This window comes from Nicotiana sylvestris, chromosome 2, assembly GCF_000393655.2.
Source record: "Nicotiana sylvestris chromosome 2, ASM39365v2, whole genome shotgun sequence".
Taxonomy (NCBI): Eukaryota; Viridiplantae; Streptophyta; class Magnoliopsida; order Solanales; family Solanaceae; genus Nicotiana; species Nicotiana sylvestris.
The window spans coordinates 160,457,265-160,473,160 of NC_091058.1; the positions used below are offsets into that span (position 1 = coordinate 160,457,265).

General features: G+C 41.6%; 1 protein-coding gene across 1 annotated transcript; it reads left to right on the forward strand.

Annotated features, from left to right (window-relative positions):
* The first annotated feature begins 422 nt into the window (after positions 1–422).
* Positions 423–7,509, forward strand: LOC138885877 (uncharacterized). Its single transcript, XM_070166869.1, has 2 exons — positions 423–801; positions 7,400–7,509. The coding sequence occupies exons 1-2, from the start codon at positions 423–425 to the stop codon at positions 7,507–7,509; spliced, it is 489 nt and encodes a 162-aa protein (XP_070022970.1).
* The last annotated feature ends 8,387 nt before the right edge of the window (positions 7,510–15,896 follow it).

Here is a 15,896-nt window from a genome sequence, read left to right on the forward strand (position 1 = left end):
CTCGGGTGGAGTTGAGTACAACATTTCACCCTCAAACGGACGGATAGTCCGACTGCACTATTTCAGATTTTTGTAGATATGATCCATGCGTGTGTGATTGAGTTTGGAGGGTCTTGGGATCAGTTCTTGCCATTGGTGGAGTTTTCCTACAACAACAACTATAAATCCAGCATTCAGATGGCACTGTATGAGGCTTTATATGGTATGCAGTGTATACTCCCGGTAGGTTGGTTTGAGTCGGGTGAGGCTAGATTATTGGGCATAGACTTGGTTCTAGATGCTTTGGAGAAGGTTAAGGTGATTCAGGATAACTCTGCACAGCCCAATCCAGACAGAAGAGTTATACGGACCGGAAGGTTCGTGATGTTTCCTATATGGTTAGAGAGCGGGTTCTGCTTTGGGTTTTGCTTATAAAGGGCATTATGAGATTTGGGAAGAAAGGGAAGTTGAGTCCGAGGTTAATTGGCCCTTTTGAGATATTGAGGCGTGTTGGGGATATTTCTTATGAGCTCGCCTTACCTCCCAGCTTGGCAGGGGTTCATCCGGTATTTCATGTTTTGATGCTCCGGAGGTATCACGGTAATTCGTTGCACATGTTGGATTTTAGTTCAGTTCGGTTGGACAAGGATCTATATTATGTTGAGGAGCCAGTGGCAATATTAGATAGACATGGTCCAAAGATGAGATCAAAGAACATTGCATCAGTGAAGGTTCAGTGGCGGGGTCAGCCGGCCGAGAAGGCGACCTGGGAGACCGAGCAGGATATGTGCAGCTATTACCCTCATCATTTCACTACTTCAGGTATGTCTTTATGATCGTTCGAGAACGAACGAATGTTTAAGTGTGGGAAGATGTAACAACCTAGCCGGTCGTTTTAAGAAATTACGCCCCGATCCTCTATTAACCAATTTCCCCGTGTTTGTTTCTGCTATTTTGATTCGCCGGGATGTTTGGTTTCGAGTTTCGGAGTGTTTTGGGACACTTAGTCCCTAAATGAGAGTTAAAGTTCTAGAAATTAGACTGCAGTCGGAGTGGTGTGAAGACATCCTCAGAATGGAATTTTATTGGTTCCGTTAGCTCCGTTGAGTAATTTCGGGCTTAGGGACATGATTGGATTGTGTTTTGGAGGGTCGTAGCTAATTTATGCTTAAAATGCCGAAAGTTGAATTTTTTAAGTTTCCGGTTCGATAGTGTGATTTTAATCTAAGGGTCGGAATGGGATTCCGGAAGTTGGAGTAGCTCAGTAGTGTTGAATCTGACATGTGTGCAAAATTTCAAGTCATTCGGACGAGGTTTGATAGACTTTTTTTGATCGAAAGCGTAAATTGAGAGTTTTGGAGTTCTTAGGCTTGAATCCATGGTTGATTCAGTGTTTCGATGTTGTTTTAGTTTTTTTTAAGGATTTGTATAAGTTTGGACAGTGGTATTAGACTTGTTTGTGCTTTTGGTTGAGGTCCTGGGGGCCTCGGGATTATTTCAAATGGTTGGCGAAAGCATTTGGAATTTTGGAGTTGCAGGTGAAGCTGCTGATTTTTGTCATAACCGCACCTGCGGTTGGGTCCTATAGGTGCGGAGCCGCTGAAGCGGAGCTAGAATCGCAGTAGCAGAGAGGGGGAGAGCAAGCAGGAACCAAAAAGCGGGAGCTTCACCGTAGAAGCGGTACCGCATCTGCATATGGGTAACCGCAGGTGCGAAATTTGAGTTTAGTAATTATCGCAAATGCGACTTTTGTTCCGCAAAAGCAGGACCACAGGTGCGGTCCCATGATCGCAGAAGCGGATTCGCTGGGCAGAACATATAAATAGTTGCCTTCGCAAATTTGAGTTATTTTTCACCTCTTTTCAAACGGGAAGAAGCTTTGGGAAGCATTTTCAAGGGAGATTTTCAGAGGAATTCATTGGGGTAAGGTCTTTGGCCCTTAAACTCGTTATTGAGGTGATTTTTATCAATGTAAGCATGAAAATTTAAGGAAAATCAGTGGTAAATTGGGGGTTAGTTCTTGGTTAATTAGAGAGATTTAAGTGATGATTTGAGGGACTATTTGAGGTCTGATTTTGGTACTTTTAGTATGACTGAACTCGTGAGAGTATGAGGATTATGAAAATGTAAATTTTACCCCCGGAGGGCATTTAGGTCATTTTACCTAATTTCGCGTATTAGCCTAGAATTTATTTGTAGAATCGGTTACTTGAAGTGTTATTTACATTATGCAATTGAATTGAATAGGTTTGGGCCATTTGGAGTCGAGTACTCGTGGCAAGAACATGGTTTCGGGTTGACTTTGAGCTGGTTCGAGGTAAGTGGCTTGCCCAACCATGTATGGGGGAACTCCCCCTTTGATTTGGTATTAATTATATTTGAAATGCCTTATACGTGAGGTGACGAGTGTGTACTTGTGCTAATTGTTGAAAAACTTAGTTTTCTTTAAGTAATTGTAATTGTGTTTCTTCTCCTATTTATACTACTTGTGATTTAAGCTTGGTGCTAGCTTAGGGAAGCATGTCTAATTGCCTTAATTGCTTTACTTGCTCAAACTGCCTTATTTGGATTATGTGCAGCATGCTAGGCTAGAAATACCTGTTTTACCTAGGTATAAAATTTAAATTGAATTGTGTATTCTTCGTGTTATTGCTATGTGTTTTCTTTGGGACTACGTGATGGTATCCTTGGACATCCCCCTGTATGTTTACTTTGGGACTATGGAACGGTATTCCGGGAGATATCCCTACACATTTATATTGGAATTACGGGACTGCACCCGGTAGATTCCCCCTGTACTGAGAATTTATATTTGGTACTACTGATCGGTATTCCGGTAGATCCCCTTGCATTATGAGTTGGACTACGGGATGGTATCCCGGGAAATCCACTGGATATCTATATTTGGGACTACAGGACGGTATCCTAGGAGATCCTCGGTTGTTATTTCTGTGTTGAGCTATATTTCTTTCTGTGTTTACTTTGCCTCTGTAGTAATTGTTGTTGTTCTTTCTATTCTGTGCTACACCTTACTGTTGCACTTATTATACTATCTTATTTTTACACTGTTATACCTTATATTTCATTTAACCTCAGTAGGGCACTGACCTTCCTTGTCACTACCCGACCGAGGTTAGGCTTGGCACTTACTGAGTACCACTGTGGTGTACTCATGCCCTTTCTGCGCATGTTTTTCATGTGCAGATCCAGGTACTTCGAATCAGTCCTATCACCCTTGAGGCGAGGCGACTTTCCCAGAGACTTCGAGGTATATCTGCAGTGTCCGCAGACCGAGGAGTCTCTTTCTATTCTCTCTTTACGTATTAGCCCTTCTGTACTTATTTTTATTAGACATTCTGTAGTTAGAAACTTGAAGACATTTAGAGGTTTGTGGTTTCATGAGATTCCAGGTTTTGGGAAATGTTGTTAGCTTTGAAAGTTGTATTGTATACGTCGAGCGACATCTTAAATACTGTTTCATTCGGTTATCTTGGTTATAATTATTTCTTCGACAAATTTTATATTTTCCGCATTTCTTAGGCTTACCTAGTCGTAGAGATTAGGTGCCGTCACGACAGTTCACGGAGGGAAAACTGGGGTCGTGACAATGATCTTTGACAGATTGGTGATATAGATGCTCAACAAATTTATTTGATTGATAATTTGGTGGATTTTGTTAATGAATCATTACCAACATAACATTTGACAAGCTAGTATACGGATTGGTATACGCCATTTTCGAAAAGAAAAGTGATGTTTTCTTCACGGGGAGTAAGATATACACTCTTTTTCCCTTAGCTAAGGTTTTAACCTACTAGGTTTTCCTGGTATGTTTTTTAGCGGGGTAGCAAACACTGTGTACTACAAGATATGTGTACTCTTTTTCCTTCACTGAGATTTTTCCCATAAGGTTTTTTCTTAGTAAGATTTTAAGGAGGCACATTAGCTATTAATGGACATCCAAGAGGAGTATTATATATCCTGCAAGTGGATTCATCTACTTGAAATGATGGATGTCTTCCATAAAAGGTTTTGGATTGGTTATGTATTCATAAAAGGTTTTGGATTGGTTATGTATTCATAATAGGTTTCGGATTGGTTCTGTATTCATAATAGGTTTTGGATTGGTTTTGTAACAACGAATTGTTTCTATAAATAGGTTCATTGATTAACCTATTCCGAAGACTCTGATACGAAGAAATATATCCTTTCTTCTAATGTTATCATTCTCTTCTATTATTAGTCCTTCTTAAGTGTATAGTTCTTGCCATATTGCTTTTATTTCATAACATTACTGACCCGCGTTGGACTCTTAAATCAACCCTAGAGCTTGTTTGCCAAGTTGTTAAAAACTACTTTTCTTGAAAAATAGTTTTGTTCAAAAGTGCTTTTCTGAAATAATGCTTTTGAAAAAGTAGCAGTTTGTGTTTGATCAATTTATTTGAGTGATGCTTTTTGCAAGAAAATTGTGTTTGGCCAGTCTTTTTCTAAGGCCCCGTAAAATTTCACCTAGAATTTGGGGTTTCATGTTGCCGAGGTAGGCTAATATGTTTGAGGATTGTAGAAGCTCTCTACGGTATGAATTTTTGGGTTGTATAGTGCGTCGGGGAGTTGAAGAAATGATTTTGCATACCATGGCGTTTCTGTGGTCCACTATGCAACTGCATAACCACTGTGTGGGCCGCAAACGGCCATAGAGTGATGCAGAACTTAAATCAATTTTTGAGGACCATTATGAGGACGCATAACCATTTTGTGGGCTGCACAATCCATCAAAAAACTAGCATGAAGATTTCCTGAGAGAGATTTCACGATGCATTATGCGACTGCATAACCATTCTATGGGCCGCATAATGGCCGTAGAGCTATCCAGGCATGCCTAATTATTGGGGCCCTTTCTGCGGTCCCCTTTGCTGGCCACATACTCATTTTGCGGTCCAGTATGCAATCGCAGACCCGACATCATCAGCTTAAGTTTATGAAAAGTTTCACCCGACCATATTTTTATTAATAGACTTTGGGGCTCGTTTTAAAGCAAATAACTGATGTTAAGAGAGAAGTGAGAGTATCTTAGAGAGAGGAGGAGAAGACCTAGCCTTTATAATCATTAAACTTGTCACAAACTTGATGATTTAAGGGAATCACTCACTAGACCATCATCTACCTGGGTATGTCCTTCTCCAAAGTTTTCTTGCAAAATGTAATGAGTTTAAGTATGTTGTGGGGTTGGAGATAGGCCATGCATGAGACAATAGATAGTATTATGTGGGGTTGTTGAACTATATCGGGTAGTTTCTTGTTGAAATTGGTTGAGAGAGAAAGGGATTACCATTGTAGAGATTTGTTGTCGATTATGCATGATGGTTGTTTGACAAAACTCCCAAGAGACATAAGTCATGAGTATCCTTCTAAATATTATCTGATATTCGCTATCTTCCTATAGATTGATATTGCTAGAAGTGTTGGGACATTGTAGTAACTTACGGAAAGCTTAAGAAAGGTATGTTTACTAAACTCCCTCTGTAGAATCGGATTACATGATCTCACTGTGAACACCAAGTATGAATGTTCGAAGTACCAATTCTTGTTATGTTAGATTGTCTTGAACGAATGATTTATCATATGCCGATATGGTCAAACCTTGTTTCAATTTCTATCCTTATCCACTCCTACAAAGACACTTCAAATGAGGTTGATTTAACGAATGTCTATGCTTCCAATTTATGTTTCTAATGAAATGAGTATAATTTCCTTATATATGGTTCCAATGTGTTATAAGCTCTTACGTCCTCATGAGTAGAGGCTATGGTGTCCCTATATGTTTTAAATGCTCTTTATGTTCTATGGTCAGCCATGACAAGAAAAATGAAGTGATAGTATGAAGGTAAAATGTGACCGCTTGCCAAAATGAGAATTACGAGGCATTGTATATCCCAATTGTTTCAATCATAGTATGTATGTTTCTAAAATAATAAATGCAAATGACTTGGATGTTAAGTACCTAAGAATCATAAACTTAGCTAATGAACTTAGGATTACAAGAGTGTACATAATGAGGGGGGAAAGAGATGTTCTATGCCAAATGATGATGCACCTTAAGAAAAGAAATTGGGTCCATGCGCCATTGAAATATACTTATTGATTTGTCATATATGTGTTAATGTAATAAGCTTTGTCTCCCCATGATGAGCATGAACATGAAGTATTCCTGTATGCGGTGAAATCAGAGGGGTCTATTTCTCGCCGCTAAGGTACAAGGGTCCATTTCTCGTCGCTAAGGTGCATCCGGGGTGTCATATCAGCACCTCGAGGATGCAGGATTACGATCGAGCTCCTTCCTTTGAGGTTCGTCTGCGGCCCAGCAAAGATTCCGATGATAGGGAATTTGTCCGCGGCCCAGCAAAGATTCCGAGGATGGGGAATTTGTCTGTGACCCAACGAAGGTTCCAAGGACGGGGGATCCCCGAGGCGAGCAGCTAGAATCGCCAAACACTAGCACCGTGCCTAGCCATCCCATTCCCGTATCTTTGCATTTAATGCACTCTGTACTATATTGTATCCCCTCTCCTATATAACGGGAATCCATGCCACTTTGTAAAGGGCTGATGTTGCTCCAACTATTTATCCACAAGATCAACAATATCTCTCTCTCTTCTCTGTAACTCGCTTGCTCTCACTGGCTCGAGGCCACTTTAGAATTTATCATTTTCTTACTTGTTCTTTATTTATCTTTAGGCATTGGCCATATAGAGCTTTGTTTGATCATAACCTAACTGTTATCCCATTCCCGACTATCCCCGATAGCTCGAGCTCGACCGGATATCGACCTCGAGGTCCCCCATCGACCAGTCCTATACCCGGGAAGTAGGCCTCTCGGTTTGATTACTGCTTCGTTTTAGCTTGCATTTCGTCATTAATCTTCATATTCCTAGCATCACCTCCTCTAACAACTAGCATAAAAATATATTACGTATTTTTAGAATCTCAATTACAAATTTAATTATTGTTACAATTTTCACGATAAATAGTTTGGTGCCCACCGTGGGGCTAAAAATAATAATGATTATTTTCTTACTGGTTTCATTGCACAAACGCAAGTTAACTTTCACACTTTTTCTTGTCTAAGATCTCTTGATTTGAGGTTAAAATGTCTGGCTCAGTAAACAGAATCGAGAACGACAACCTCAAAAACCGCAGGGAAAACGGTGTGGTTGTCCCTGCCGCTGGAGCACCGCAATAGAATTCCGATAATGCGCCCGGACCCATTCTAGCAGACACGGATTCACAGGACGCACAACAAGTCGATGAAACTTCCCACACCGATAGGAGCATACGGCACAGCGACCGACAGGAAGCCCAAAAAATCCCAACCCGGGAAGAACAGGAAGTTAGTCTTCATGTTATTTTTGAAATGTTGCAGGGACAACAGTTGGCAATTGCTCAGTTGCAAAGTCATCCGAAGACTCCCAACACAGTAGTGCCGGAAATAGCTTCCCCCACCGAGGAAGTACTCGAAAGATCGAGCAATAGCGGGTCCATAGTCGACCCTGCCATAGTAAATATACTTGAGGACCTCACCAGAAGGATCGAATTGGGTGAAAAAATTATAGAGGCCAACGATAAAAAAGACGAGACCTACAACTCTAGGGTCGATCAAACCTAGGAGCACCCCTGGTCCTGAAAGGTGTAGATTTGAGAAAGTTTGTGCAATGACCGTTCCTACAGGAAGCGGCTCCGAAACCCATCACAATGAAGTTCAGAATGCCAAAACTCCCAAAATACAACAGCACCTCGGATCCCAACGAACACGTCACTACCTACACATGCGCGATGAAGGGCAACGACATAAAGAACAATGAGATCGTGTCAGTCTCGCTAAAGAAATTTGGAGAAACGCTCTCGAAAGGGGCCATGATGTGGTACCACAACCTGGCTCCTAAATCTATAGAATCATTTTCCATGTTGGCGGACTCCTTCTTAAGGGCGCACGCTGGCGCCATCAAGGTAGCAACAAGGTAGTCCGACGTATTCAAGATTAAGCAAAGGGAGAATGAAATGCTGCGAGAATTCATGTCTTATTTTCAGACAGAACGAATGGAGCTCCCCCAGGTCTCCGACGACTGGGCAGTGCAGGCCTTCACTCAAGGCTTGAATGGACGAAGCTCGGTGACATCAAGGTGGCTGAAAGAGAATCTGATCAAGTATCCCATCGTAACCTGGTCGGACGTCCACAACCGATACTAGTCAAAGATCAAGGTCGAGGATGACCAGCTGGGAGCCCCTTCAGGCTCAGTATACCCGAGCAGGCTCTTGGTGAAGGAGTCAAGATCGAATAAATAAAGGTAGCAGCCATACCCCGATGATAGGAGAAATGCTCCAAAGCGCAACCTGCCCCGTAACAGCTGATTGGTAAACCAAGGACAAAACCCTCGGGGACCCCTCAACAGGGGTGGCTTCAACGGGTACACAGGGTCAATAGGGGTACCCCGCCTATCGGAGTATAGCTTCAACATCCATGTATCAGACATCGTGTTCTCCATTAGCAAAATTAGAGACACCAGATGGCCCAAAATGGTACATTTGGATCCTTCCCAAAAGAACTACAATTTGATTTGCGAGTTTCACAACTCGCACGGGCACCGAACCGAAGATTGGAGGCAGCTCTGAGAGGAAGTGGACCGATTGCTCGATAATGGGCACCTTCGGGAATTTCTCAGCAACCGGGCAAAAAATCAATCGCGAGAAGGAGAAATAGCCAAAAGGAACAAAGCATATGAGCCCCAACACGTCGTCCATACGATTTTTGGATAGTCGCCCCAGACGCATTCAAATAAAGGACTACTTAGCAACCGCCGAATAAAGCGCCAGAACTCAAGAAGCGCTATTTCCACCAAGGTATAATTTCCCATCCCTCTTTCCATCTTCTACTTCACGATAACGCTTGTGCAGGTCCATGACCAAAGTAACCAGGACGACACTCCGGCTCGAAGATCCTGAGGCTTCAAAGTGTCCATTGCACTCTTTTCCTTTGATCGGTTTTTTATCCCATAAAGGGTTTTTACCGGTAGGGGTTTTTAACAAGGAAACACCCACGCACTTTCCAAGAAGGATTAAGTGAGCCCATAGGACTATCTTTACAACCAGCCCACTCCAGGAAATGACGAACGGAGCCCCAATAGGAAATGATACACCATACCGAACGTTCCAAGAAGCCGCGCCCGTGCAGGCCGAGCTCGCAACAACAAAGCATCATGTATTTACTCCAAGCAATAAAGAATATATTTTGGCATCTCGTATTCCAAAAAGGGGATTTCAATATGTTCACAACAAGGGCCCCTCCACTGAATGCATCCTGAAATACCCAGAGACTTAGCGTCAACAATTTGGCACCTGCATGGCCCCAGGGTCGGAACTCCAAGCTCATAAATCCCCAGCAAGTTAACTCCGAGCTCACGAATAACGACCTTCGAGACTAACCAAACTCGATTACTATTTCTCCCAAACACACACGCAAGTATACGTGGTCGATAAGTAATATAATAATAAGTTGAGTGTCGAACCCACAGAGACTTGTGTAAAGTACTTACTAAATCACTAAAATTGTTATTCAATCCAGCTAAAATCAAAGTCCAATAATATGATTATATTATACTACAATTCTAAATAATAACTAAATTATCAAGTAACGAGTTGATTGTTGTGTATTCAGTCGAGACAAATATTCCAGGGTTGTGATCGATTCACCATTCGTATTGTGTTCTAATTAACTCTTCTTTCATATAATTCACTCATGGTTGCTAATTAATCGATAAATGCTCTCATAGCCTTTTCCCGAAGTACTACTCACCTATTCTCAATAGATTAACGCCTATATTCCTATGAAATCAATCTATTAAGAACGCATTAAGATCACGATATTTAATTAAGTACAGTCACTAGGTATATTCCTATCCTAACCACAAATCCGCTTCCCCTAAGGGTTAAGATCATACTCTTTTCAATTCTTCTATAATCTAAACATGGCTTTCCCAAGCATAGCATAGATAGTAAATAGAACCTAACTGCTGGCGAGACAATTAAGCAATTAAACACAGAATTGAAGAAACAACCATATATTGGTGAATTATAATCAAGGTCAAGTCAACTTTAAACAACAATATTCATGGCTAAATCAGAACCACAGAACAATGGGTGTTTATCCACTCATGATGTAATCAAACAATTGCATAAGTTTTGATTAATTAAAACAATACTATAAAAGATGAAGAATTCTGAGATATTCTTGCTCCTCAATGTTTCTTGCGTGTCTTTTTGCTCCAAGGTGCGTCTCCCCCCCCCCCCAAAAGAAATTAGGCTTAGTCTTCCTTTTATACGTGTTGGCTAGGTCTAGGGCCGAAATAACCTTGTCCCGGGTGAAATTGGAGAAATTGCACGTCACCGGTGCCCTGGCTAGCGCCAGGTGCCCTCCACGGCACCCCACAATTTTGAGCTACTGTTTTTGGCGCCACCGGTAGGGCTGGGCGCCACAGGTAGCGCCCAAATTCGCACATTGCCCGGTTTCGTTCGTTTTGGATCAAATCTCGCGTGTTTCGCCCCCCAATTGCTCCTGAATCATTTCTACATATAAAAACACTTCAAATTAATATAAATCATAGCATTTAACATCCCAAATTCATGAAACAAATGTAAAATATGAGGCGATATACATAGAAATATATATGCTTTAAGCTAAACATCAACACCCCACACTTACACTCTTGCTCGTTCTCGAGAAATGGGACTATCTAATAAACCCCCAAACTACATACAAATATCAATTATAGAGTAGCACTTTAACTTTTAACCACACACTATACCCTTGACTATGATCAATACTGGCACACAAGCATGAACACACAAAAATTCACATTCTTCCCGTTTAAGCAAACCCAAGTATAACCCTTCGATTCAATAATTTCCATAACCTATTCGTCACCACCCAACCTCAACATTCGACTTGAAACCACTAAGCACCCTCAATTCATGCACTTACCCCACAAGAAAGTTTACAACATTACCAATCATTCATGAGATCATGTGCCCTCACTAACAAACAAAAAAGTGAATATAAATTGGTCCACGCATTCAAATATGCTTTCGAATATAGATTAAGGAAATCACACAATTGAACAAAATTCGCTCACTCTCACTAATAATTCATATGCATCCCGTGGTGATATCATTAGCTTGACCGTAGTGTATATCTCCACTAATTTAGGATATCCTTCAGTGTTTGAATAGGACGCACAGCCCGTCCGCCTAGCTGGGGATGAAATGTTGTACTAAGACTTACTTGAGTCCCCAATCCCTTTTGGAAGGACCTCTAGAAGTTAGCTATAAATTGAGCTCCTGTATCCGAGATAATAGATACAGGGACACCATGCAGTCGTACTATCTCCTTGATATAAAGCCTCACATAGTCTTCTGAGGAATATGTAGTTCTAACGGGCAGAAAATGGGCTGACTTTGTGAGCCTATCAACAATCACCCATATCGAATCAAACTTATGTTGGGTACGAGGTAAGCCTACGATGAAGTCCATATTGATTAGTTCCCATTTCCAAGACGGAATCTCCATAGCCTACAATAATCCACCAGGTTTTTGATGCTCAATCTTAACCTACTAATAGTTAGGACACTGAGCAACAAATTCTTCTACATCCTTTTTCATTCCGTCCCACCAATATATTTCCCTGATATCATGATACATCTTTGTCGCTCCTAGATGGATATAATAACAAGAATAGTGAGTTTCTCCCATAACTTGCAGATGCAGCCCTGCAACATTAGGCACACATAATCGTCCTCGATATCTGAAGACCCCATCTTCTATAATTTCAAATGGCGTCTTCTCCTTCTGAAGGGTGATATCCCTATAATAAACTAACACAGGATCCTCTTACTGGCATTCTTTTACTTCAGTTACTAAAGAGGATGTTGTCGTATCCTGAAGATTAATTCCAACGTCACTTGAGTCCAGCAACCGAACTCCAAGACTAGCTAGCTGATGAACCTCGTGGGCTATTCCCCTCTTTTCTGGCTGCAAATACGATATGTTACCCATAGATTTATGGCTGAGGGCGTCGGCTACTACTTTCGCCTTCCCCGGATGGTATAAAATATCAACGTCATAGTCTTTAAGTAGCTCCAACCATCTTCTTGACGTAGATTCAATTCCATTTTCTTGAAGATGTACTGGAGGCTCTTATGATCCATATAGATATCAACATGAATTCCATACAAGTAGTGCCTCCACATCTTTAGTGCATGAATCACCGTAGCTAACTCTAAATCGTAGGTCAGGTAGTTCTTCTTGTGCTTTTTTTGTTGTCTAGAAGCATAAGCCACAACCTTACCATGTTGCATCAGCACACAACCAAATCCAATGCCTAAAGCGTCTCAATAGATAACATAACCATCGGTCCCTTCTGGAGCATTTGAACCAGTGTTGAAGTTAACCTGTCCATTAATGCTTGGAAACTCCATTCACAAGCATCAGTCCATTGAAACTTTGCTCTCTTCTGAGTCAACATTGTTAACGGTGCTAAAAGGGAAGAAAATCCTTCCACAAATCTCCTGAAATAACCTGCCAAACCAAGAAATCTATGAACCTCCGTCGGTATTGTGGGCCTAAGCCAAGTCTTTACTGCCTCAATCTTTTGTGCATCCACCCGGATGCCTTCACCTGAAATGATATGCCCAAGGAAAGTTATAGAGTTCAACTAGAATTCACATTTAGAAAATTTTGCATACAACTTCCGTTCTTGTAGAACTTTAAGCACAGTATGCAGATGACCAGCATGCTCATCATATGAATGAGAATACACCAATATATCGTCAATAAATACAATTACGAACAGATCTAAGAAAGGCCTGAACACACAGTTCATCAAATCCATGAATACTGTTGGGGCATTGGTCAAATCGAACGACATAACCCGAAACTCAAAGTACCCATATCTAGTCCTGAATGTTGTCTTCAGAATATCTTCATCCTTAACCCTTACCTGATGGTACCCGGACCTCAAGTCTATCTTTGAAAAACACTTGGCACCTTGTAACTGATCAAATAAATCATCAATTCTCGGGAGCGGGTACTTATTCTTGATCATCACCTTATTCAGTTGCCTATAACCAATACACATTCGTAAGGAACCATCTTTCTTCTTCACAAACAAACAGGTGCTCCCCACGGTGACGTACTAGGTCTGATAAAGCCTTTTTCAAGTAAGTCCTTTAATTGTTCTTCCAACTCTTTTAGATCTGTGGGGGCTATTCTATAGGAAGAAATAGATATTGGGTGAGTATCTGGTAGTAGGTCAATAGAAAACTCAATTTCTCGCTCTGGCAGGAGACCCGAAAGCTCATCGAGGAAAATATTGGGAAACTTGTTCACCATAGGGATAGACTGAATGGTTGGTGACTCCAATTCCACATCCTGAACCCGAACTAAGTGATAAATACAACTTTTTCTGATCATCTTCCTTGCCTTGAGATAGGAAATGAATCTTCCTCTCGGCGATGCCATATTACCTTTCCATTCCACAACAGGCTCCCCTGAAAATTGAAATCGAACTATCTTTGATCTAAAATCAACTTGGCATGACAAGAAGCCAGCAATCCATACCAATTATAACATCAAATTCTACCATATCTAACTCGATTAAGTCTGCTACGGTAGGTCGACCATGAACTACTATAATACAACCCCTATATACTTGCTTAGCTATCATCGAGTCCCCAATAGGTGTAGATACCTCAAAGGTTTAACCAATTCAGGTCTTATTCCAAACTTACCAGCAACAAGGGGAGTAACGTATGATAAGGTGGAACCTAGGTCAATCAGTGCATATACATCATAGAAGAAGACTGATAGTATACCTATAACAAGATCAACCGATGACTCCATGTCCTGTCGTCCTACCAACGCATAAATGCGGTTCTGAGGGTTGCTCGAGCTAGATGCTCCACCTATGCCTCTACCATGACTCATTGGTGCTTGGGGACCTTGCCCAAGGGGGCGTACTGATGATGACGAGCCAGCTACAGATCCTGACGGCTGAGCTATGCTTGCATCACCTCTCATCAGACAATCCCTCATAATGTGGCCCGAATAACCACAGGTATAACAAACACCTAACCTCATATGGCACTACCCAGTATACTGCTTACAACATTGAGTGCATCGTTGCAAGGGTGGCCTCATCTGATTTGACTCACCCCTGTACTGAGAACCTGAGGCCCTGAAATTCTGGCCAAACCCTAAATATATAGAACAATCAAATGTCTTACCGCCAAATTTAGGGGGCACACTAGCCGAGGGCTGGGATGGATACCTCGAATATTGTTGCCTCTAACCACCTCAAAACTCACCAGAAGGACCTGAAGACCTCGCTCTCTTATTCTGGGCCCTATCATCCTCACGATCAACCCTCTATTTTTCTTTACGCTCCTCTACAACCTGAGCGTATTCTTGAATATGAGAAATATCTATGCCTGGCTGAAGTGAGACCGACATCCAATTGTTAAAAAAATAAGGCTCGAATCCCATCATGAACCGGTGAACCCGATCCTCCATCTTAGATATAATAGTGGGAGCATACCTAGCCAAAGAATCAAACTGAAGACTGTACTCCCGAACACTCATGTTACCTTGTCGAAGGGTCAAGAACCTATCAACTCTAGCTCGCCTAAGCTCTGGTGGTAGATAATGATGAAGAAAAACTTTTGTAAACTCCTGCCATACCGTTGGAGAGGCATCCTCACCTCTGGATAATTCCCAAGACTAGTACCAATTAACTGCAACATCTCAGAGTCTATAGGAAGCTAGCTCAACTGACTCAGTCGTAGTGGCCTTCATTACCCGTAACGTCCTCTGCACTCTATTAATAAATACCTCAGGGTCCTCGTTTGAATCTGCTCGAGTGAATACCGAAGGGTCTAAATTAATAAAGTCACGAACCCTCGCACTCACGGACCTATCTGCGTGACCAATACCTATTTCCTAACTTAGAGCCTGTGTGGATACTAATCGGGTCAATAACTGAATAGCATCTCTCATCTCCTGACCTGGCGCATCTGGCTGAGGTGTTGAATGTATAGGGGCGGGCGTTGGAGCTTGTGCCCATCGGAGCTCTTCTGGAAAATGCGGGGTATGTAAAGTCTGAGATGGAACCTCACCATGAGACTCTCCCCGGGCCCTGGTAACTCGTGGCGCTCGACTAGTAGTTTTACTAGCCACGGACATTCCCTTCTGGGTGGTCGTACTCTTTGGAGGAATCACCGAAAATTTAGCATACTGTTAGGAACATGAATTTTTGTATCGCACGATCTGAGATAAAAAGAGAGGATAACATCATATATGTCCTGTCGCCTCTTGTTTATAAGTGTGGGGCATGACACACCTATAAACAAGACACTACTAGACACGGTATGTAGACAACCCTAGGACAGAACTGCTCTGATACAACTTTGGTCACGACACAAATCGATGGGCACCGACGAGTGCCTGAGTCCTACCTGCCAAACACTCCTAAGCATTCGTCTAAGATATGAACCTGAATAACATCTGCTATATTACGAAAATAATATACGTGAAATAAACCTGCCATCAAGGCATATGTACGTATACATGCAGGATATAATGGGCGAGCCGGCAAGGCTGTTATAGACAACAATATGTGAGCACGTGATTTTTGCCCAATGAGAATTACTCCCATAGAATTCAAAATAAAACAATTTTCCTTTGTGTGCAATATTATGAATTTTCGTGGTTTTCAGTTATTGTTTGTGTTTGTGTGTGTGCATGTTTATTTGATCAATTAATAAGAAAATACAAAAATAGGTAGCATTCATTTAGGATTTAACTTTATAATTTT

Coding starts and splice junctions, on each gene's coding strand:
- LOC138885877 (XM_070166869.1), top strand. CDS start 423: ATGAGATTTGGGAAGAAAGGGAAGTTGAGTCCGAGGTTAATTGGCCCT. Junction 802..7,399: donor TCATCATTTCACTACTTCAG/GTATGTCTTTAT, acceptor GAAATGTTGCAG/GGACAACAGTTGGCAATTGC.